Source organism: Plecotus auritus (genome assembly GCF_963455305.1).
Source record: "Plecotus auritus genome assembly, chromosome: 1".
Lineage (NCBI taxonomy): Eukaryota > Metazoa > Chordata > Mammalia > Chiroptera > Vespertilionidae > Plecotus > Plecotus auritus.
The window spans coordinates 122,424,407-122,446,633 of NC_137770.1; the positions used below are offsets into that span (position 1 = coordinate 122,424,407).

General features: G+C 37.0%; 1 protein-coding gene across 12 annotated transcripts in view; it reads left to right on the forward strand.

Moving 5' to 3' along the window:
- Positions 1-22,227, forward strand: part of MYO9A (myosin IXA) — a 388,202-nt gene that overhangs the window by 274,522 nt on the left and 91,453 nt on the right. For 6 of the 12 annotated variants that reach the window (XM_080656867.1, XM_080656874.1, XM_080656871.1 and 3 more), the window contains 7 exons: positions 5,543-5,686; positions 6,990-7,062; positions 15,030-15,152; positions 15,653-15,733; positions 17,448-17,558; positions 18,521-18,643; positions 21,292-21,441. In XM_080656867.1, coding sequence (XP_080512993.1) covers positions 5,543-5,686; positions 6,990-7,062; positions 15,030-15,152; positions 15,653-15,733; positions 17,448-17,558; positions 18,521-18,643; positions 21,292-21,441 — 805 coding nt within the window. The remainder of the gene's footprint in view (positions 1-5,542; positions 5,687-6,989; positions 7,063-15,029; positions 15,153-15,652; positions 15,734-17,447; positions 17,559-18,520; positions 18,644-21,291; positions 21,442-22,227) is intronic. The other 6 variants (XM_080656872.1, XM_080656876.1, XM_080656873.1 and 3 more) reach the window with 1 other exon arrangement.

A 22,227-nucleotide genomic window follows, 5' to 3' on the forward strand; every position in this document is an offset into this window, starting at 1 on the left:
CCTGCACACTCCCCACTGGGTATGTGCCCCCAACCAAGGTACATGCCCTTGACCAGAATCGAACCTGGGACCCTTGAGTCTGCAGGCCGATGCTCCATCCACTGAGCCCGTTAGGGCTGTCCAATATGCTAAAGAAAAAACCCTATCTAATAAAGAGGGAATATGCAGGGGAGGGCATTTGGGGGTGACCAGGTTGTCAGAGGAGGGCAGTTGGGGATGATTGGGCCGGCAGAGGAGCAGTTAGGCATCAATCAGGCTGGCAGGGGAGTGGTTAGGGGGTGATCAGGCTGGCAGGTAGAAGTGGTTAGGGGCAATCAGGAAGGCAGGCGAGCAGTTGGGAGCCAGCAGTCCTAGATTGTGAAAGGGATGTCCGACTGCCTGGATTGGGCCTAAACAGGCAGTCAGACATCTCCCGAGGGGTCCCAGATTGGAAAGGGTGCAGGCTGGGCTGAGGGACACCCCCCCGCCCCAGTGCATGAATTTCGTGCACTGGGCCTCTAGTTTGATATAAGAGACTAAACAAAACACTGTACATTAGAAAGCATACCAACAAAATAATCCTTTCACTCAAGATTAGAACCAGAAAATCATTAATGCTACTGTAGCCACCTTTATTTCACTTTGTGATAATTTCCCTTCCTCACATTCCATGTAACTGTTCTCCAGAATTTTATGTTTATCTTTATTGTGCTCTAAAAAAGTTAGTTTTATAATAAACTGGAGGCCTGGTGCACGAAATTCGTGGAGGGGGTCCGTCAGCCCAGCCTGCGCCTTCTCACAGTCCGGGAGCCCTGAGGGATGTCTGACTGATAGCTGTCAGTCGGAAATCCTTAGTGCTGCTGCGCTCACCAGCCATGAGCCTGGCTTCTGGCTGAGCGCACTGACCACCAGTGGGCAGCTCCTGTGTTGAGCATCTGCCCCCTAGTGGTCAGTGCGCATCATAGCAACTGGTCAATTGGCATACAGGCAGTCCTTGGGTTATGTCAGACTCGACATACGTCATTTCGTGGTTATGTCGCCATCTCCCATTTATTTATATAAAAAAAAAGTTTCATCATTTCAATGTATGTACATATGTGCTTTATGTTTTTTTTTAAAAAATATATTTTTATAAATATATAAAAGGAAGGGAGAAGGATAGAGAGTTAGAAACATTGATGAGAGAGAAACATCAATCAGCTGCCTTCTGCACACCTCCTACTGGGAATGTGCCCGCAACCAAGGTACATGCCCCTGTCCGGAATTGAACCTGGGACCCTTCAGTCCGCAGGCCGACGCTCTGTCCACTGAGCCAAACCGGTTAGGGCTGTGCTTTGTTTTTTATTATTTATTTACCACAAGTAAAGGTCAGGAGTTGTTATCTTTCTTTTTTTTACTGTTTCACTTCATTACTGCTGTGTATGTGCTCCATGTGAGTGACATAGGTGCTTATGTAGGTGGGTCCCTACCTACAGTGAAAATCGCGTTTCGTTGCACCATAGGAACGGATCTCCGACGTAACCCGAGAACCTACTATATAGAGTTTAAATAAAGAACTAATAGGAAAATAATTTGTAAGGTTATGTTCTATTTTTCAAAACAGGACATTTCAAAAATAGTACAAAGGGAAAAAAATAGTTAATTGAGTCTCATGTAATCTTCACTCAGTTTCCCTTAAGTGACATCTTATATAATAGTAATACATTATCAAACCCAGGAAATTTATATTAGTACATTCATATTAACTGAACTACAGTTTTTTCACCATTTAAAATATGCATATATGTGTATCTGTAGTTTTTTGCAGTTTTATCTCATGTATAGATTTTTATAATTTTTATTAATATTTTATGTGCATCAGTATTCATAGAAAAGCAAATCTAGAAGCAGTTATACTTGGGGGCTTATATTCTGTTAACAAAGAAAAGATTATTTGGGCTTCAGGGAATGATTAAAAAGTGGGGAAATGACTAGGAAATATATGGGGAAGCTAATTGAAGTTATTTTCATGAGGTTTGTTTATGCAAATTCATCTCAGTGTCTGTTCTATGTCTCTGATTAGAAGAGTTGCTCTCCTTTTCCTTGTAAGGGAGAGAGGGACACCTTCACAAAGGAGAATTTATGCTTTGCTTTTGAGGACAGAGAACGAACTCTCCCTGTTATGTATTGATTCTCAGTTCCTTTCAGCTAAAAATAATCCTTATGCCAAAATAGCATATTTTGTGGTTATATAGCCTAACCCTCTTAATAATTTTTTGAGGTTAACTTTTTTCTCTTAACACAGTGCTTAGTCTGTCAGGTTGTTACATATATCAGTAGATCATTCCTTTTATTTCTGAGTAATTTTCCTATTTTAAAATAAGGTTGTCTTAGTATTTTTGAGTGATTTATTTATATATTCCAGATATAGTTCCCTTATTAGATATATGATTTGAAAGTATTTTCTCTCAGTCTGAGAGTTAGTTGTCCTTTCACTTTTTTATGGTGGTGTTTTGAAGTGGAAAAATTTTTATTTTGATGAAGTCTAATTTATCTATTTTTTTGGCTATATTTTTTTGTCATATTTAAGAAATTATTATCTAAGCCCATGTCACAACAGTTATGTTTTTTCCTAAGAATTTTATAGTTTTAACTCATAAATTTAGATGTACGATCCATTTTGAGTTTATTTTTTGTACCTGTTATAAGATAGAAGTCCAACTTCATTCTTTTGCCTGTGAAGATCCAGTTATCTCAACACCACTTGTTGAAAATACTGTTCTGTCTGGCTGGTGTGGTTCAGTGGTTGAGCATTGACCAATGAACCAGAAGGTCCATGGTTCAATTCCTGGTCAGTGCACATGCCCGGGTTGTAGGCTTGATCTCTAGTAGGGGTCATGCAGGAGGCAGCCGATCGATGGTTCTCTCTCATCACATCTCTCTCTCTGTCTCTCTCATCTCTCTGAAATAAATAAAAACATATTTAAAAAAAGAAAATACTGTTCTCCCCATTGAATTCTTGACATCTTTTCAAAACTCAGTTGACCATAACTGATAGCATTTATTTCTGGGTCCTCAATTCTATTCCACTGATCTTTCCTTATGCCAGTACCATGTTGTCTTGATTACTGCAGCTTTGTATGTGCTTACACATCAGGAATTATAATTCTTCCATGCTTTGGTGTATTTTGTAAACATCATTTTGGCTATTTTGGGATTCTTTTCATTTCCATATGCATTTTAGGATCAGCTTGTCAGTTTCTTAAAAAAAGGCAGCTGGGGTTTTGATAGGGTTATGTTGAATCTGTAGATCAGTTTGGGGAATATTATCAGCAAGGTTGAGATAGAGTAAGCTGGGGAAGAGTGACAGGAGATAAAATTGGAGGCCATGTTACATATACCTTTTATATTGTACTAGAGGCCCGGTGCATGAAAATTCATGCACTGGAGGGGGGTTTCTCAGCCTGACCTGCCCCCTCTCACAGTCCAGGAGCCCTCAGAGGCAGCAGGCGACCTGGCGATCAGGGGAAGGCAACGCCCCCATCACACCTCTGCTGCTGCCACTGCTGGCAGCACAAGCCTCGGCCGGCCCTGGTTACCTGAGCCTTGGGTGGCTCTGTGGGGCTGGGCAACTGCCATCCGAAGATTGCCTGCACCTTGAACCGGCCCTGGGTGGCTGGGAGGCTGAGGGCATACAATATATTTTGTCATGTGTTTATTATTTGTCTCTTTCCACCTGAATTTAATCCTTGTGAGGGTAGAACTTTTAGTATGTTAATTGTATATGCCCACTGCTAGAAAAATAATTGACACTAGTTGGTGCTCAATAAATATTTTTGAATGTGTGAAGGTATATTCTACTGCATTTTTATCAGTATCATATTTTAATTTTCATATGTTTTTGTTACTAATTTTATCTTTTCTATGCTTTTTATAGCATCTTGTTCTTATTTTATACATGGAATATTTTCTCTCTACTCTCTAAAGAGAATGATAGCTTTAAAATTTTTTTCTTTTCCCTGTCTAGCCTTTTTCCTTCACACTATTTGTGTCATGATTGTTTTGATCTCTGTTTCATGTTAGGGACTTCCTTCAGATGTCTAGTGAGCCTTGGTCAACTGTTCATATTTAGGATTGAGATATTGAAATGCTTGTTGGAATTTCTGATTAGTCTCTGGAACTTATCGGTATCTTTGGGTCTTTCCTTTTGGCATAATCAGATTTCACACAAAAGTTTATTCTAATTTTCTGCCTGGAGAATATACAGTTGACCCTTGAACAATATAGGAGTTAGGGGCACCAACCCTCCTGTGCAGTAAAAGTTACATGTATAACTTTTGACTTTCTAAAAACTTAACTACTGCTAACATAAACAGTCTATTAACACAGCTTTTATATGTTACACATATTATGACTATTCTTACAAGAAAGTAAGCTAGAGAAAAACAAATATTATTAAGAAAAAAATACATTTACAGTATTTATTGAAAAAAATGTGTGGACCTGTGCAGTTCAAATTAGTGTTGTTGAGGGGTCAACTGAAGCCCAGAAGCCAGCATTCTGGAGCCAGCTGGGTAACAAACTGAGACCTCTGTTTTCAGTATTTCCTTTGACTTCTATATAACATACCCATCCTTCATTGTGCATGGTTTTCTCTTTCATCCTCTTGCTTATGTAAGTGAGGGATGGTCATCTGGTTTCATGGAGTTTTAAGTGCTTCTTAACCTGACTTTCAACTAGTGCTCCCATTTTTAACCTACATTTTCACCACTTCCAGAGATACTTGCTACTTCCAGTTTCAGAGCCTTAGGGGAGTCCTGCAGAATAAATAGAGATGTTTCTTAACTTTCCCCACAGCCAATTTAAAGTTTAGTACTGAAAAAGCTATTTACTCTCTACATCTGCTTTCCATATTTCAAAAATGTGTTAGGGTCGTGTATTAGTATATACTCTTAAGTGTTTATTCCTTTAAAAGTTATTAATGCTTTTATGGGTTTCTGGAGGAATTCAAATATGAATGCAAATTGCTGTCTACCTGGAAAGCCCCCTGTTAACTGTTTTTATTGTAATCACTGATAATTTTATCTGTTTTGTTCATTCCTATATCTTCAGTGCCTAGAATAGTGCTCAGCCCTAGTGGACATGTGTGTAATAGTGAGACCTCCCAGGAGGAAATGAAATATTCCACAATGGGATGGCCTATTAAAATTGGAAATTCCTTTAGTAGCATTTGGAAGTTCTAAAATCTAACAAAGACAAAAGCCTTTACATTATATTATATACTGATTGTTAAATGGTTACAATATATTTAAAGACAGCTGTATGATGTGGTCATCTACATGCACACTTGCATGTGAATGTGCTAGAATCCATAGAAAAATTTTGTTTTGAATGAATAAAAGATTAGTTTAAATTGATTGATAATCTCTCTGATAAAAAAAAACAAACACTTGCTGCTGATTTAGCATTTTGTCTACATTAAAACTTTAGTGTTTAAAGTTTCATTTTACTTTTTAAAGCAGTTTAGAGTGTTAGAGATGTCTCAATTAACTAAAGCAAATTGTACTATATTTAATTTTTACAGTGATACTTTTGATATTGCCTGGAATGGCAGAACTGGGATTCACCAGAGCAGACTATCAAGTAACACCTCCTTGCTTGACAAAGATGGGATATTCGCCAACTCAGCTAGCAGCAAACTATTGGAAAGAGCCCATGGAATTCTCACGTTAGTATTAATCAGTGGTGTGGATTGCTTTATGTGACAGGTTTAAAATCCTGGGTGAAAAAAGAGGGAGTGATGGAGATACTACTTCATGAGTAGAATTTTGAGTTAAAGCAAGATTAAAAAATACTCAACTTTTAGAGCTCTGAATCTTATGCATTATTAAGCTGGTATGTTTTTGTTTGTTTGTTTTCATCTCACCAGGAGAATCATGGTTGAATATATACTCATTATAGAGATGATTCTTTATTGCTCTTTGATGGACCTTACATCCAGAGAGAGAAAATACTATTAGCCCTTTTTAGGATTCCTGGTCTTTAACAGCAATTGTCCTTCAATTCTGGCAGTCCTGACAGATTGGGCAGGAAAATTCTCTATGAAATGGTGAATGGTACCACATAGAGTGATAGATATGTAACACTTACCCAAGCCTACCATTCCTCATTACCTGGTTCTAGAATTGGTTTGAGGACATAGATACACCATGCATGGCAGACCAGTTAAAAGTTGTTAGCTACCTATATCAACATATTCCAGATACTTCCAAAGCATAGTTTTGGACCACTAGCTGGAGGTGTGACTAAATTGGGTTCCTTAATCCCTAAGTTATTGTTTAACAGTGTCATATTTCAATTTATGTAAATCTTGCTATAATCCAGAATTATGAATTAACTAATTTAATTCTCACAATAACTCTAAGAGGTTGGTGATATGTTACATTGTCATGCAATGAAACCAAGGCTTAGAGAGGTTAATATCATACCTTAGTAGGTGAAAACTTAGATTCAAGCCCAGGTCTTTCTGACTCCCCAACCCACGTTAATCAGTATTAGCTTTTATTATCTTTCTTTCTGTGGCCATAATAAAAAATAATGGTCTTGATGTAAGTATGTTTTTGAGTTATGAATAAGAAAAAAAAGGAGAAGAGAATTTTTAATTTAAGTTTTAGTGAAAAGTACATTTAAAAAATTCATTAAAATATAAGCATCTATTTAAACTTTAAAGTGACAGAAACAAAACTTCTGTAGTCATAAGAAATTAGAGACCTATTAACATCCAAAAGAAAATGAAAGTTTAGCTTTAAATATACAACATTATGTTATTGATCATCAGGCATAAGTCTGTTTATACCTATATTACAGAGCAGGCATCTCTTTCCTTGTTCTCTTTTTCCTATCCTTCCTTCCAAAAGGTGCCTGCTTAGTAGAATCAGACAGCATTTTCATATAAATGATCTGTGTCTTGGAAATGGGTATATAACCTGTTGTTTCAATAGAGACCTTGAAATCATTCATCTTTACAATAGTTTTTTTTTTCTGTGTATGATTTATCTCTTTAGGAGAAACAGAAACTTCAAATTCAAGCCTGGCCTACCGAAGGTGGGTATTATGAAAAATCTTTTTCCCATTGGTGTCCTATTTCATAATTATATTTTTGTTACTCATGCAAACAATCTTTAGAAATCAAAGATAAGAGATACCTTATTTATATCCAAAATAGGGACTGTGTGCATTCAGTTAAATCCATGTTAGAAGTAAGATTGGATGTTATAAAATGGCCAAGCTTGATTATTCAGGTAGGTATTTATTTGTGCTATATCTTTTTTCCTAGCATTTGAAAAACCTCTGAATAAAATGCAAATTTTTATTGAGTAATTGCCTCTTTACATGAGATCTTTTTATTTCTTCTTGAGCAAGGTTAATATCAAATTCTGAATTTTACTTGATTTTTAAATAATTTCTAATTAGACCTTGCCTAATTCTTATTATCATTAGCATTAGTTAAGTTTTTCTGTAAAGGTCCATATAGGCTTACAGAACTATGGTCTCTGTTCTAACTACATAGCTCTGCTATTGTAGCACAAATGCAGCTATAGACAATACATAATTGAATGAGTGTGACTGTATTCCAATAAAACTTTATTTATGGACACTGAAGTTTCAATTTCACATAATTTTCACATGCCCTTAAATATTATTTTAATTTTTTCAACCATATAAACCATATAAAAAATAGTGGGCAGGATTTGGGCCTTGGTGAAATCCTGTAGCATCTTTCATATCTTGCTATATGAAGCATTTTTGCATGCATCTGTACAACTTTTATAGGTAGTGGAAATAAGATTCAGTCACTTGTATTCAAGGCACCTCTCATTTTATTGAGATTGGTAGGCTTTAGAATGCTTTATTTTTACTACAATCCCAAACAATTAAATATCAGCAAATATTTTAAAAATGTAACTTTCGAAAGCCCTTAGCCCTCTGTTAATATAGTCCTCTTTTTTAAATATATTTTTTATTGTTGATAGTATTACAAATATCTCCCATGGTGGCTGCCAGTGGCAGCAGCAGCGGGGTGATGGGGGCAGCGCCTTCCCCTGATCTGCCAGGTCTCCTCCGGCACAGGGAGGCCAGACTGCGGCTTAGGCTGGGGGCCGAGGCAGAGATGGTTAGGGGCCATCAGGCTGGTTGGGGGGCAAGGTAGGGGCGATCAGGCTGGCTGGGGGGCAAGGTAGGGGCAATCAAGCTGGCAGGGGGGCAGTTAGGGGCAATCAGGCCGACAGGCAGGCAGAAGCAGTTAGGGGCGAGCAGGCAGGCAGGCAGAGGGGTTAGGGGCGATCAAGCAAGCAGTCAGGTGAGTGGTTAGGAGCCAGTAGTCCCGGATGGCGAGTTGGACATCCCTCAAGGGGTACCAGATTGGAGAGGGTGCAGGCCAGGCTGAGGAACCCCCCCCCCCCCCGCCACCTTGCACGAATTTCATGCACTGGGCCTCTAGTCTGATATAATAAAAGCCTAATATGCTAAGTGTCCAGTCATCCGGTCGTTCGTTCAACCAATCAAAGAGTAATATGCTAATGATATGCTAACGCCACTCAACCACTCGCTATGACATGCACTGACCACCAGGGGGCAGACGCTCTGACCAGTAGGTTAGCTTGCTACTGGGGTCCAGCTGATCGGGACTGAGCAAGATGGGCTGGGCCCTGGAGCCCTCTTGCGGTCCCTCCCCAGCTGGCCAACCTCCTGTGTCCCTCTCCAGCCCCGATCGTGCACTGGTGAGGTCCCTCAGCCTGGCCTGCATTAGTCCCTGCTTTGGGTCTTATTTTGTTGGTCAATTCATTTTGTTTATTAGATTCCACAAATAAGTGAGATCATGTGATGTTTGTCTTTCTCAGTTTGGCTTATTTCACTTAGCATAATATTTTCTAGTTCCATCCATGCTGCCCCAAAGGGCAAGAGCTCCTTCTTTTTACAGCTGCATAGTATTCCATAGTGTAAATGTCCCACAGCTTTTTTATCTATTCATCTGCTGATGGGCACTTGGGCTGTTTCCAAATCTTAGCTATTGTAAATAACGCTGCTGTGAACATAGGGGTACATATATTTGTTCTGATTGGTGTTTTGGGGTCTTTAGGATATATTCCCAGAAGTGGGGTCACTGCATCAAACAGAAGTTTCATTTTTAATTGTTTGCGGAAACTCCATACTGTTTTCCACAGTGGCTGCGCCAATCTGCATTCCCACCAGCAGTGAACTAGTGTTCCCTTTTCTCCACATCCTCGCCAGCACTTGTTGTTTGTTGATTTTTGATGATAGCCATTCTGATAGGTGTGAGGTGATATCCCACTGTGGTTTTAATTTGTATTTCTCTGATGTTAGTGACTTTGAACATTTTCTCATTTGTCTCTTGTTCATTTGTATAGTTCTCTTTTTATTGTACTTTCCCTTTTCTCTCTTGAATTTATTTCCACTCAGTTATCTTTTGATAGTACTTCCTTTTTTTGTCTCCTTTTTTATCTTTAATTCTCACAACACCCTGTGAGATGGGTATTACTAAGATATGATTAAATGAATGAATGGGTTCAAATTAAACCTCAACAATAGCTCTGTTTTCTGATCTTCCAATTGGACAAGCTTCTTACTTGACTAACTTCCTTTAAGGCTTCCTGATTGGGTGGGCAGGAAGAGAGACCAGGAAAACAGGCACCTACAGCCCAGCTCAGGCCCCTGTCTCTCAGGCTCCTGGATGCTCAGCCAGGGAGGCTGAGCTGCTTTCAGATTCAAGCCTCTTGTGCAGCTTTGCATGCCTCTAGCCTCAGGTGGTGGGCCCAGACCTGGCTGGCGCTGGGGTCTTGGCTGGGATGTTGTTCCGCCAGTGGACACAAGTTAAGTCAGAGGGTATGACTACAGTCCAGAGAGAATATTTCCTACATCAAGATGTCAAACAACCGCACATCACTCTGGGTAGTATAAACCTTGTAAAAAATGGCTTTAGGCGCCAACCACTTAAGTGAGAGTCTTGCATCTCTATTCCAGATATAGTCAGGGTCTTTGTAGATATCTCTGGCCAAACCAAAGTCACAGGTCTTCACAATGTCGTCATTAGCTAGAAGAATGTTCTGAGCAGCCAAGTCCTGATGAATGCATTTTCTGGAAGCAAGGAACTCCATGCCCTAGGCCATTTGGAAGCTATATCAGATTAGGTTCTCCATGATGAAGGGGGTGCTTGTACAGATTATTGGAGTCTACTTGGTGAGTTATTGTGACCCCCAGAAGGTGGCCGTTAATTCTTCCTCCTCATCAGATTCACTATAGCTCTTGTTCTCAATGATTATTACAGATAGTACTTTCCCTTTTCCCTCTTAGAATTTATTTCTGCTCATACCTTGAAACTGTCACTTCTGTTAAATCTACTTTTCTAACATGACCTCACTTTTAATTTCCAATTTTTTACTGTCAGTTGCCCTGTTGTACATTTCTACTTTGTTGTACATTCCTGCTCATCTTTCTTTCTTGATGCCTAGAGTGATTTTAGTATGTCATTTCCTTACTAAATTTTTAGTCACTCAGGCTCAAGACATGAAGTTAGTCTTAGTCTTCCTTAACATGAGCAGTATCTTCTTTTTTTTTTAATTAAAAATTTAATTTCAATTACAGTTGACTTACAGTATTACATTAGTTTCAGCTATACAACACAGTGATTAGACATTTATATACCTTACGAAGTGATTATCCTGATAAGTCTAGTACCCGTCTGGCATCATTCATAGTTATTACAATATTACTGATGCTATTCCCTATGCTATACTTTACATCCCTGTGACTGTAATTATAACTGGTAATTTATATATCTTAATCCCTTATTTTTTTCATCTATTCCCCCACTCACCTTTTGGCAACCATCAGAATGTTCTAGAGTTTGTTTCTGTTTGGTTTATTGTTTTATTTTGTTTTGGTTTTCTTAGATTCTACATATAAGTGAAATCATCATATTTGTCTTTCTCTGTCTGACTTATTTCACTTAGCATAATACCCTCTAGATATATCCAAGTTGTCACAAATGACAAGATTTAATTCTTTTTTATGGCTGAGTAATATTCCATTGTATATACGTATGTACCAACTCTTCCTTATCCATTTGTCTGTTGATGGGCATTTGGATTGCTTTCATATCTTGGCTATTGTAAATAATGTCTAAGCAATATCTTTTTTATGTTTGTTTCTACAACACCTTGCACAGCAAGCAGTAAATAATAGTTTTTTAAAAAAAGAGCTGATTAATTAAGCTGAATAAATCAAACAATGAAAATGGAATTAAGAAATGAATAAAGTAGATAATGAATGGAAGATCTAAGAAAGAAATTAAGTCTATGTATTTTTTCCACTAGATCTCTGTTGCACATTCTAGTTTGTGGTTTCTGTCACATCATGCTGGGGTATTGCAGCTGTCACTTAACTGGATTAATCTCTCTCTTGTCCCCTTAGTCTCTTGCCTTCCACATTGTTCTGTTTTGCCTCGTCTCCCCATTTTTCACTTGTCCTATTTTATCTTCTTTATAAATCTTAATAACCCTCAAGTTATCATTTATTTTATAATGCCCTTGTAGCCTGTTTCCCTGTACTTAAATGTACTGTATTCCAAACACTTAGAACAGAGCCTGATCTGTAGTAATCTGAATATTTGTTGATTGATCTGAGCATGGTGGGCAGAAGTCTGGCCTCCACTTGCTAAGGAACAATGCTCAAAAATCATTAGTTGCTAACCATCCATCCATTCATTCATCAAAACTAATACTTATTGAATACCTACTCTGCACCAGAACATAGGCATTAGGGGTACAGGGATGAGCAGTCTAGTCAGAGTCTTTGCTTTGCTTTAGTTTATGTTCTAGAAGAAAATGTAAATAGATATATGAAAAGATAATTAGATGAAACGTTGATGTGAGAGCAGAACATATTATGTGCAAAGAGGAAAATGAAATGACATGCTGATTTTTTGGGTAGTTAAGCAAGAACTTCATGAGAATGTTTTGGGCATTTAAGTTAGAAGTTGAATGCCAAGAAAAATCAAGCCATGTGAAGATCTGGCTGTAGAGTATTCCAAGCAAATGAAAAATTAGAAAGATGTGTATTATTATGTAATAATACATGTGGTATTTATTTGTTTTTTGAAATACTTTTCCAATTAAATTCCTTAAAGGCAAGAATGTTTTAAAGAATAGTTATTTGTATTTTCCACTGTCCATATGATGCTTTCACATATGACAAATGTTTATTAATTAATTTTACTAACATTTTAGATATGGTTTACAAAATGAAACCATTATTTCCAAGGTCTTTTTCTCAGAAGTATCTTAAATGTTTGAGATAAAAATCATTTCAGGCTTCAGTGCTAATTTGTTATTACTTATGGATAAACTCTAAAATTATTCTAATTAGTTTTGACCGGTATGTAAAATTATTTTTTTCTTAACATGCAATGAATTTTCTTCTGAGAATTAAAAAATGCTAATAGAAATAAAAACCCTCCAAAATTGAACATACACACACCATCATACATATATGTTATTATTTTACATGGTATTTTTTGTCAGTAGTATTTGCAAATATTTCTCCATGTCAGGAAATACAGGCCTTAAAAAATATTGAATTTATTGGGGTGACATTGGCTAACAGATTCATATAGGTTTCAGGTGTACAATTCTATAATACATCATCTGTGTATTTTATTGTGTGCTCACCATCCCAAGTAAAGTCTCCTTCCATCACCATTTGGTCCCCTTTTACCCTTTTCTTCCTCCTTTCCCCCGCTTTCCCTCTGTTTTATGAGCTACGGTAATACTTAGTTGTGTGGATGCAGCATACTTTACGAAAAGAGTTCCATATAAATGCATATCTCTGTTCATAATTTTTTTATTATTTTTTGAAGTACGTTGTCAGAAATAGCATTCAGATCTTATCTGACATTCTCCTTAAATAAATACCTGAGAGTGACATTGCTTATCAGGAAGGTTATACTGATTTGCATCCCTAAGAACAGTGCATATATAAACCTATTTCCCCACATCCTCATTAATGTTGGGTTTTGTAAGTCTTTATTATGTTTGCCAATCTGATATGCAGAAAATATCTTTAAAAGAAATTATTTCTTTGCTTACAAATGAAATTGAATGATTGTCATTGTGTTGTCATTTATACTTTGTGAATTTTTACAGGGTTTCTTACAGTTCTTATATACAGATAATGAGTCAGTATCATTGTTGGAAACATATTTTTCTTAGTTGCTCTTGTTTAAATATGTATTGTATTTATTGCTTGAAAGTTCTTATTTTTTAATGCTTATATTGTCAAAACTAATATTTAAAAAAAATTTCCATACTGTTACTGATTTTTTAGAAAGAGAGAAAGGGAGAGGGAGAGGGAAAGAGAAAGAGAAACGTTGATGTGAGAGCAGAACATCGGTGATGATCCACTGCCTCCTGCACACCCCTTGCTGGGGATCGAGCCTGCAACCCGGCATATGTTCTGACTGGGAATTGAACCAGCAATCTTTTGGTGCATGGGACGATGTCCAACCAGCTGAGTCACATCAGCCAGGGAAAAATTAATATTTTTTAGACTTAAAGTTGTCATGCCTTTTTAACTCAATATTGTGCTTTACATAGAATAAAACTTTTACTTCCTTTTCAGTAACATTGTTAGTTGCACATCTGTTTAGATATATTCTTTTCATTAACAAAGTCACTGCCATATACAAGGTGTTCCCCCCGCCAAAAAAAAAATATACACACTTTAACAGCTGATAGCTCAATTGATGTTTCTTTTCAGATTTAACCCATTGGAATGAATAATTATTCAAAGTGTGTATACATTTTTTTATACACCCTGTATTTTTTGATGGGCTAGAAAGCTCCCACATACTTTATTAATATTTTATTTTACATTCTTTAATTGCTTATGTGTAACTTCAATCTTAAGATTAATAATTAGTACCTCAGGATGCTGTTGATAGTGTTAGAAATAAGGCGAGCCCCCCAAGTTAGGGCTTCTGGTAGAATACAAAACACTCGGGAGCCAGGCAGCAAGGCAAACATATTTACTTCTACGTAGAAGGGTGCACACACATGGTCTGGAAGTGTGTGCACACCAAGCAGGTGGGCTGCTTGAGTTTATAATCCCTTACGCATGTGACCTGTCCTTTCCTCTTGATTGGAGCTCAGGCGCACAGTCTTTTGCGATTGCCTAATTCAAAGGGAGGGGTTGGCCTTTGTGGTTTCAAGATGGCAGCCCCAGGGGAGCTGCAAGCCATGCAGCCAACATGGCGGCTGCCTAAACTGTTCTTTGACAGAAAAGATGACTTGTTTATTCTCACAATAGGGACTTTGTCTTTTCTGTGTTCATGGCATATCTGATATAGCCCTGGGATTGAATTTAATTTGTGAGTTAGGATTCAGTTGCAGATAACAGTAATTATTGTAGATATTTTTATGTAGAAAGGGACTTAATTCAGAGAGGCACTTAGAAAAGCATTAGAAGTCTTATGAGTATTAAAATAACAGTGCAGAACTGACCTGACCTGCAATCAGGAAGTTGTAGCTGCTGGAGAAGCTGCTAAAACTATTGGCTCCAGGGCTCAAGTGCCTTTATTAGAGTTGCAGTGACAATACACTCTGCCTCTCAGCACTCAAAAAAGTAGTACCTGGACAGAAAACTGAAGCAACTTATTATGTACACGCTTGCCAGCAGAAACAGAAGCTACTAGCCAAAGCCTCTGCCTCATTATACCTTCCCAGTTTCATGTGTGGGAATTCAATTGATGAACTTAAATCACTTCCAGAACCTGAGATGCAAGAGAATTTGGGGAAAGTAGTTTTCTTGTTAGCTGGAAAGCTTCTGCAGGAAAGCAGGAGGAAGGTAAGATGGATGTTGAATATCAATCTCCCATATTCACCATAGCCATTATACATAGGAAATGATGAAAACTGGCTTACAATTTTGTGTTCCCTATTCTTAGATTAATTTATGTGAAGAATTTGATTCTCCCCCCTGCCCCCGCTTCTTTTTAGCACTTGCTAGAGGTAAATTCTTTAAAGCACCTGACAAGACTGAATCTGCAGGATCGCATTACCAAGTCCCTTCTTCATTTGCACAAGAAGAAGAAACCTCCCAGCATCAGTGCTCAGTTTCAGGTTAGTTTCTATTTTACTTTTAACAAAGGGGGATCTGTTTCTTTCAGATTGATACTGAAAGGTCAAAATGATTGCAAGATAACCTGAATGGGATATGATTCATGTGACTCTAAAGCAGGGGTGGGCAAACTTTTTGACTCGAGGGCCACAATGGGTTCTTAAACTGGACCGGAGGGCCGGAACAAAAACATGGATGGAGTGTTTGTGTGAACTAATATAAATTCAAAGTAAAGGAGCAGAGGGGAGAGCAAGAGAACCCTCCGCTCTTTCGGCTCCGCAGGCCGGATAGAACAGCTGAACGGGCCGGATCCCCGCGGGCCGTAGTTTGCCCACGGCTGCTCTAAAGCCATGCTGTAATGGTCATTTGGCTTTTCAGAAATAAACCTATTTTTCGTATACCACTCATTTTTGCATATTTTAACATCATTGTTTATATTTATAAATTGTTGCCAATGTGGAATGGAAGAAAATTCTCATTATATTATTGCTTTGTATCCCAGGCCTCATTAAACAAGCTGATGGAGACACTTGGTCAAGCAGAACCATATTTTGTAAAATGCATTCGCTCTAATGCAGAAAAGGTAAAAATGTCCTATACATGAGACCTTCTCGCTCAGCTTACTTCAAACCAAGCTTTAAATTCTTTCTAAGGAGAGCAAGTGGATAGAAAGAGCTATCTATAATATTTTATAAGGAAAACAGTGTTCTATAGTTTCTGTGGATTTTTTTTTGTTTTTATACCTACTTGCCTGTAAGGTGTTTATATGGTATTGATTTAATAGCTATAAGAATTTTGAGAAGCAAATACCTCTTGAAATTCCATAATGAGAAAGAGTTTTATGCAATTTTTATTACCCGGAGATTAATCCCCCTTGTTTGGATATTCATTGTCACTCTTAAAGAACTTGCTAGGCATTTTTCATGTTTAGAGATTCTTATCTTTGTAAAATAGGGAAGATATGGGCGTTTTTTATTCCTTTCTGTTTTCTATGACAGATCCCCTAATTAGGGCTTTGCAGAATATATCTAAAAAGTGTAAACATTTATCATCTTTCTTTATGTTCATCATAGGAAAAAGTAGTTCCCAGCCTGAACAGCTAAACTGTGTAGGAATTATGTTCAGCTTTCTTAATTCTTAGGAAGCAGTCTCTAACTTGGTTATTTACAAGCTTTGTAATCTTAGACAAGTTAATCTTTCTGTGGTTTAAATATTTTCATCCATGTAAGAATATATTGTATTTATAGGACCTCATAGTGTTTTGTGAGTATATGTGAGTTAATACTGGTAATATACTTAAGAGTGTTCCCAGTTCATACTAAGTGGTTAGTAAATGTCACTATTCTTTTATAGTGACTAAGAAAGAAACCATTTTATTTACAGTTAAATAGAAGTTTGAGTCCCTGTTATTAAATGAGACCTTGCTATACAAAGAATTCAATTAATGAAGTATTTCAGAGTATAGAATAAGTACTAAATAAGTGTCAACTATTATTATTACTATTTAACGTAAGTTGCCCATTGACTTTTTTTCCTTGACAACTGGTATGCCCCATCTGTCTGAAGGAAAATGTTTGGGATTGCTTTAGGGAATCATTGAAAATAGTATTTAGAACGAATAGGGAGAAATATCAGAAGCTCCAAATGCATATTGTTTTGAATGTCCGAAAATGTGTCTACAGAGATACCTAGGAGTTTAAGTGCATTGTGACTATTAGCTTCTTCCCTATCGATGCCTTTACAATGAAATCAATTGTCAGGGACTGGAGGAATTTTTTGTTTTTCAATGTGTCATACCAGTATTATCAGCAAAAGTATTTAAGGAAATAAACTACTCTTAAACTTGTACTAGTCATTAGAAGAAGAATCTGTCAGCTCTCAATTAACCAGGGCAACTGGTAAAGTAGGGCAGGTAGTTTCTGAGTGAGATTATAGATAAAATCATAATTAAAAACAAAAATACAAACACTCTTGACCATATGTAAGTAGGTTAGTTTTGTTACGTATTTTATATTCACTCCTATGTGGCCTTCTCTGTGGGTAACTACATTCCTTTTGAACTACAGTTAGAGAAGTCTGGAAACGTGGTTTCTCATATTCCCTAGGGTCAGGCAGTCAGAACTTTTTGAAGCTACCAACTGGGGAAGTAAGATTGTCCTGTCACTTCACTATATTTTAACCAGACAAGCTTTAAGTCAGTTCCTAGATACTCAAAATTTAATCATATTTGTAAGACGAACATTAATTTGGAGATCTATTCTTCTAGGTCAATTTTTTTTTCTATTGCTTTATTTTAGCTGCCATTAAGGTTCAGTGATGCCTTGGTACTTAGGCAGCTTCGGTATACTGGGATGCTGGAGACAGTTCGAATTCGCCAATCAGGATACAGCTGCAAATACTCTTTCCAGGTTATACTTTTACAGTGATCTTTAAGTATATGTGCATATCAAGTAAATTATTCCTGTCTTGCTTATTTTTTATTTGGGGCTTATTTCTCTTAATTCTTCCTTTCCATTCCATCTTTTGTACACAGAATTAAACAGGTAGTGAGTACTCACTTCCATTGAATGGCACAAGTCTTATTAAACTTGTGTTTTAAGAGAATCCAGTACTTGACTATTCTCATTTGATCTGAATGTTCCTAATACTAAATTTACTCATAACACTGATTGCTTCATACTATATTTACTCATGGCATAGCAGTTCTTCAGACTCTTATGAGTAAATACTAAATTTACTCGCAGCATAGCAATTCTTCACATGTATTATAAGTCTTCACACTAAAATAATTCAATCAGAACCGTCTAGTTCAAAAGAAAAGATTCCATTTGGTTTTTGCTAAAGTTTTCTTAGCAGGATTTTCTTTTATAGGAAGCTGCCAGCAAGACTCATGCTTATTCTCATCAGTTACTGCTGCTCTGGGTATAAAAAAGTATATTGAAGCTTTTCAGCAACTGAGCAAGTCTTTATTGTTACTTGGAGGGAAAGCTTCATCCTGTAATAACTGTCACTTTGCTTATTTTTCTAAATTTTGCTAAAAGTTTCTGATTATTGTTAAATAACTTTTTCTTTTCTTTTTTTTTAGTACAGCTTTCTCAAAAGGGATGATTAGATTCTGCTCTTCTTTTCTTCTCCTGCTTCCCTTTGATAACAAAATACTATGTCGAACTCACTACACCTCCTTCCATTTTATAAGTTGACCTTTGGTAATACTTTAAGTTAACAAGTACTTCCTTGGTTTCACCATATTTAAAAGAATGAGAAATGGATCAATAAAAGGATAGTTAGCTAAAATTTAGGATCTTATAGCTTTATAAAATTTTCATGTCATTCTTTTGTGGCTTTATAACATTTTCTTTTCATTTTTCAGGATTTTGTGAGCCACTTCCATGTACTTCTTTCTCAAAATATTACTCCATCTAAATTTTACATTCAGGATTTCTTCAGGAAAATAAATATTAATCCAAATAATTATCAAGTTGGAAAATCTATGGTAAATATATATTGTCAAAATTGAGTGTATTTTTGTGTTTAAATAATAATGACAATCTTTGCCTATGATAATGTTTTGTAAAAAACATAATTTTCCAGCCCTAGCCAGTTTGGCTCAGTGGATAGAGCATCAGCCTGCGGATTGAAGGGTCTTGGGTTCGATTCCATTCAAGGGCACATACCTACATTGCAGACTTGATCCCTAGTCGTGGTGTGGTTGGCAGCCAATCGATGTGTCTTTCTTACATTGATGTTTCTCTCTCTGTCTCTCTCTCCCTCCCCTCTACTCTCTCTAAAAATATATAGAAAAATATCCCCAGGTGAGGATTAACAAAAAAAAAAACAAAGAAAAACATAGTTTTCCAGATGTCATAAGGAATTTGAGTAGGCCACGATTTTTTTTTACTTAATAATATAGTCAATTTAAAGAGCTTCTGGCCAATTCTCTAGTTCTACCTAAAATTTTCACTGCCTAAAAATCATCTCCCTTAGTGCTCTACTGTAATCTCCAACTCTACTTGCCCAAAGTCACCTTATCCTGACTTCCCTACTATCCTTAATTTGTCAACTACTCTTTTCTGTCATCCTTCTTCTAGTTCCTTAGGCTAGAAACCGTAATCATATTTGGCTTACCCTTTACTTTAATCCTTTTACAAAATTGTTTCTTTTTTTAACAAATGATTTTCACATCTCTCCCTTTTTCTCTAATGCTACTGCTTCTATGGTAGGTCTGGTTCTTTACCTTTCTCATATATTTCTCTTACAGTAAACAGATCCCTCATCTAGTTCCAGTCTGTTTGTTATTCTGTTGAAATCTACCCATTTTGTCAAAATCATCTTAATATGTTTCTTTCTTTATGTTGACTTCCAACTCAGTAATAATCTCCTGATAACCTTCTCATTAGATTCAAACATCTTTCTCCTTTTCAAGAACCTTCATACTGTAATCTTACACTATTTAATCCCTTCATTTTAAGATTAGGTATTTCATTGTCCCTGTACGTGCCTTTATCATTATTTCCAACTTCTTGTTTTGCTCAGGTGGGGTCCTCTGTCTCTTGCCCTCATTAGTTTACTCTTTTCCATTTTGGTATCTAATATCTATGTGCTCTTTTTAAAGGCAACTTATTTTATGTTTTAATCTTCACCCTAGGATATGTTTTTATTGATTTTAGAGAGAGAGAAATATCAATGTGAGAGAGAAACATTGATCAGTTGCCTCCTGGGTGCCCTGATCAGAGATTGAACCCACAATCTAGGTTTGTACCCTGACTGGAAACTGAATCCTCCAACTGACTGACTGAGCCTCTGGCCAGGACTGGTGCTCTTTTTAAAAATATGTTTTTATTTTTGACAAAAATGGGAGGTGATGGATATGTTAATTAGTTTGATTGTGGTAATTATTTCACAGTGTATACATACATCAAAACGTATACCTTAAGTGTATACAATTTTTAATATCTACCTGCTCTTTAAGGTGAGTGCAAATCCTATTTTCTAAGGGACCATGTCTAAGTTATCTTTGTATCCCCTAGATTTTTTTAATGGAATGAAGGAGTAAAAAATAAACTGATTAATAGCTTTGGGCAGCAAGAAGCCTTTGGTGCATACTGGGTTTCTAAAAAGACTTATTATTGGTTTATTCATTTTATGATCAAATTTGGAGATTTGTGGTTCTCAACTTGTTTCCCCCTACTCCAATATCTTTGACAAATATGACACCCTGGCTTGTGTGGCTCAGTTGTATGGAGCATTATCCTGTACACAGAAAGGTGGTGGGTTTGATTCCTGGTCAGGACACATACCCAGGTTGCAGGTTTGATCCCCAGTTGGGGGATGTGTGGGAGACAACCAATTGATGTTTCTCTCTCAAATCAGTGTTTCTCTCTCTCTCTTTTTCCCTTCCTCTTTCTTAAAAAAAATCTATAGAAATATGACATACTACCAGCAGTACATTGGCTCATGATGGTGGTGAATTTTCCAAGGGAATAATCTACATAAAAGTAAAAGGCCAAGTGACGGGCCGACTGGCCAGTGGGTATGATGTGCACTGACCACCAGGGGGCAGATGCTCAATGCAGGAGCTGCTGAGCGACAGCAACTTTGCAGAGTGCCTTCTCGCACTCTGAAACCCCTCGGGAGATGTTGGACTGCTGGTTTCAGCTCAATCCCTGCAGGCCAGGCTGAGGGACCCCACCTGCTGGATGGACCCCACTCACTAGGCAGATGCCCTACAAGACCCGGTGCTGCCCCAGGTGTGGCCAGCCAGGGAAGGACCGTGGGAAGTTGGCTTCAGGGCATGTCCGGCCCCTCTTGCCTAGTCCTGCCCCACCAGCCGCCACCTAATTAATTTTCTTTCAATGTGCACGAATCCGTGCACCAGGCCTCTAGTGTATCATAATACCTTGCACTGGGATTTTTGTACACATGTGCACCTTCCCATTTCCCCTTCTGTATCCTAACGTCTTCTTTCCATTTTGAGAATGACTACTTTGGATAAATTGTAAAAATATTTATCAGTACTGCTTTTATAAATCTGCCACTGTATTTGTTCTTCTCTAAAAATGCTTATCACAGAAGGGATGATTCATGAAATAAATTTCTCATTTCTTCTTAAACTGTATTTCTCATTTTTCTTCTTTCTGGTAGGTGTTCCTAAAGGAACAGGAACGACAGCACCTACAAGATCTGCTTCACCAAGAGGTGCTCCGCAGAATAATATTGTTACAACGATGGTTTAGGGTCTTGCTGTGCAGGCAGCATTTTCTCCATCTGAGACAGGCCTCAGTTATCATTCAGGTGGGAGACAAAGGATTCCTTGCATGAGATTGGCTATTTTATTTGGCCTTTGTTTTAGTAACTAGAATTATTTTACTATGAAACATATAAGTAAGAATATAAACTTCTTCAGAGATGAGAATGTGTTCTACACATTTTTGAAATGTTGATAACACTGAAAAGATTACTTGGCATATAATAAAGACTATTAATAAATATCGATGGAGTTGAATTTAAATTAAATTGAATTTATAGTTATAATAGCTTGTGAGGTATGATTGGGGCAAAGGAATTATGTGCCTTGATTTTTGTTATAGTTATATTTAATAGTTTTCTGAGTGACAGTTGTGTGTTATAAATACATTGTTGTTAGGTACTCATCTTGGTTTATAGGTACCTTATTTCACATTTACCTGTTTTACTTTCTTTCTCATCGATTTATACAATAGCTGTTTCACCGGACCTATTCTGTTTGTACAAGAAAATCTTTTTATCTTAATTTTTGAAATGGGTACATGTTGACCTTAAACCCAATTAATATAGGCAAATTGTAGTATGAGAATAATTTATAACTTGTTAAAGTTAATTTGTAGGACATGAAAGCATCAAAATTTTAAATTAAGTTCTATAATTAACTTTATTGAGGTTATATTATCTAAAATATTTGCTTTAACTAAGCATATCTAGAGAAGAAAACTTTTTTAATCACCCACAATTTAGCTGTTTAGCCACTTACCCTCTAATTATGACATAAGAAATTTATTCTTTTTTCCTTTTTCTGTGAAAATGTGGTATAAGATATGACAG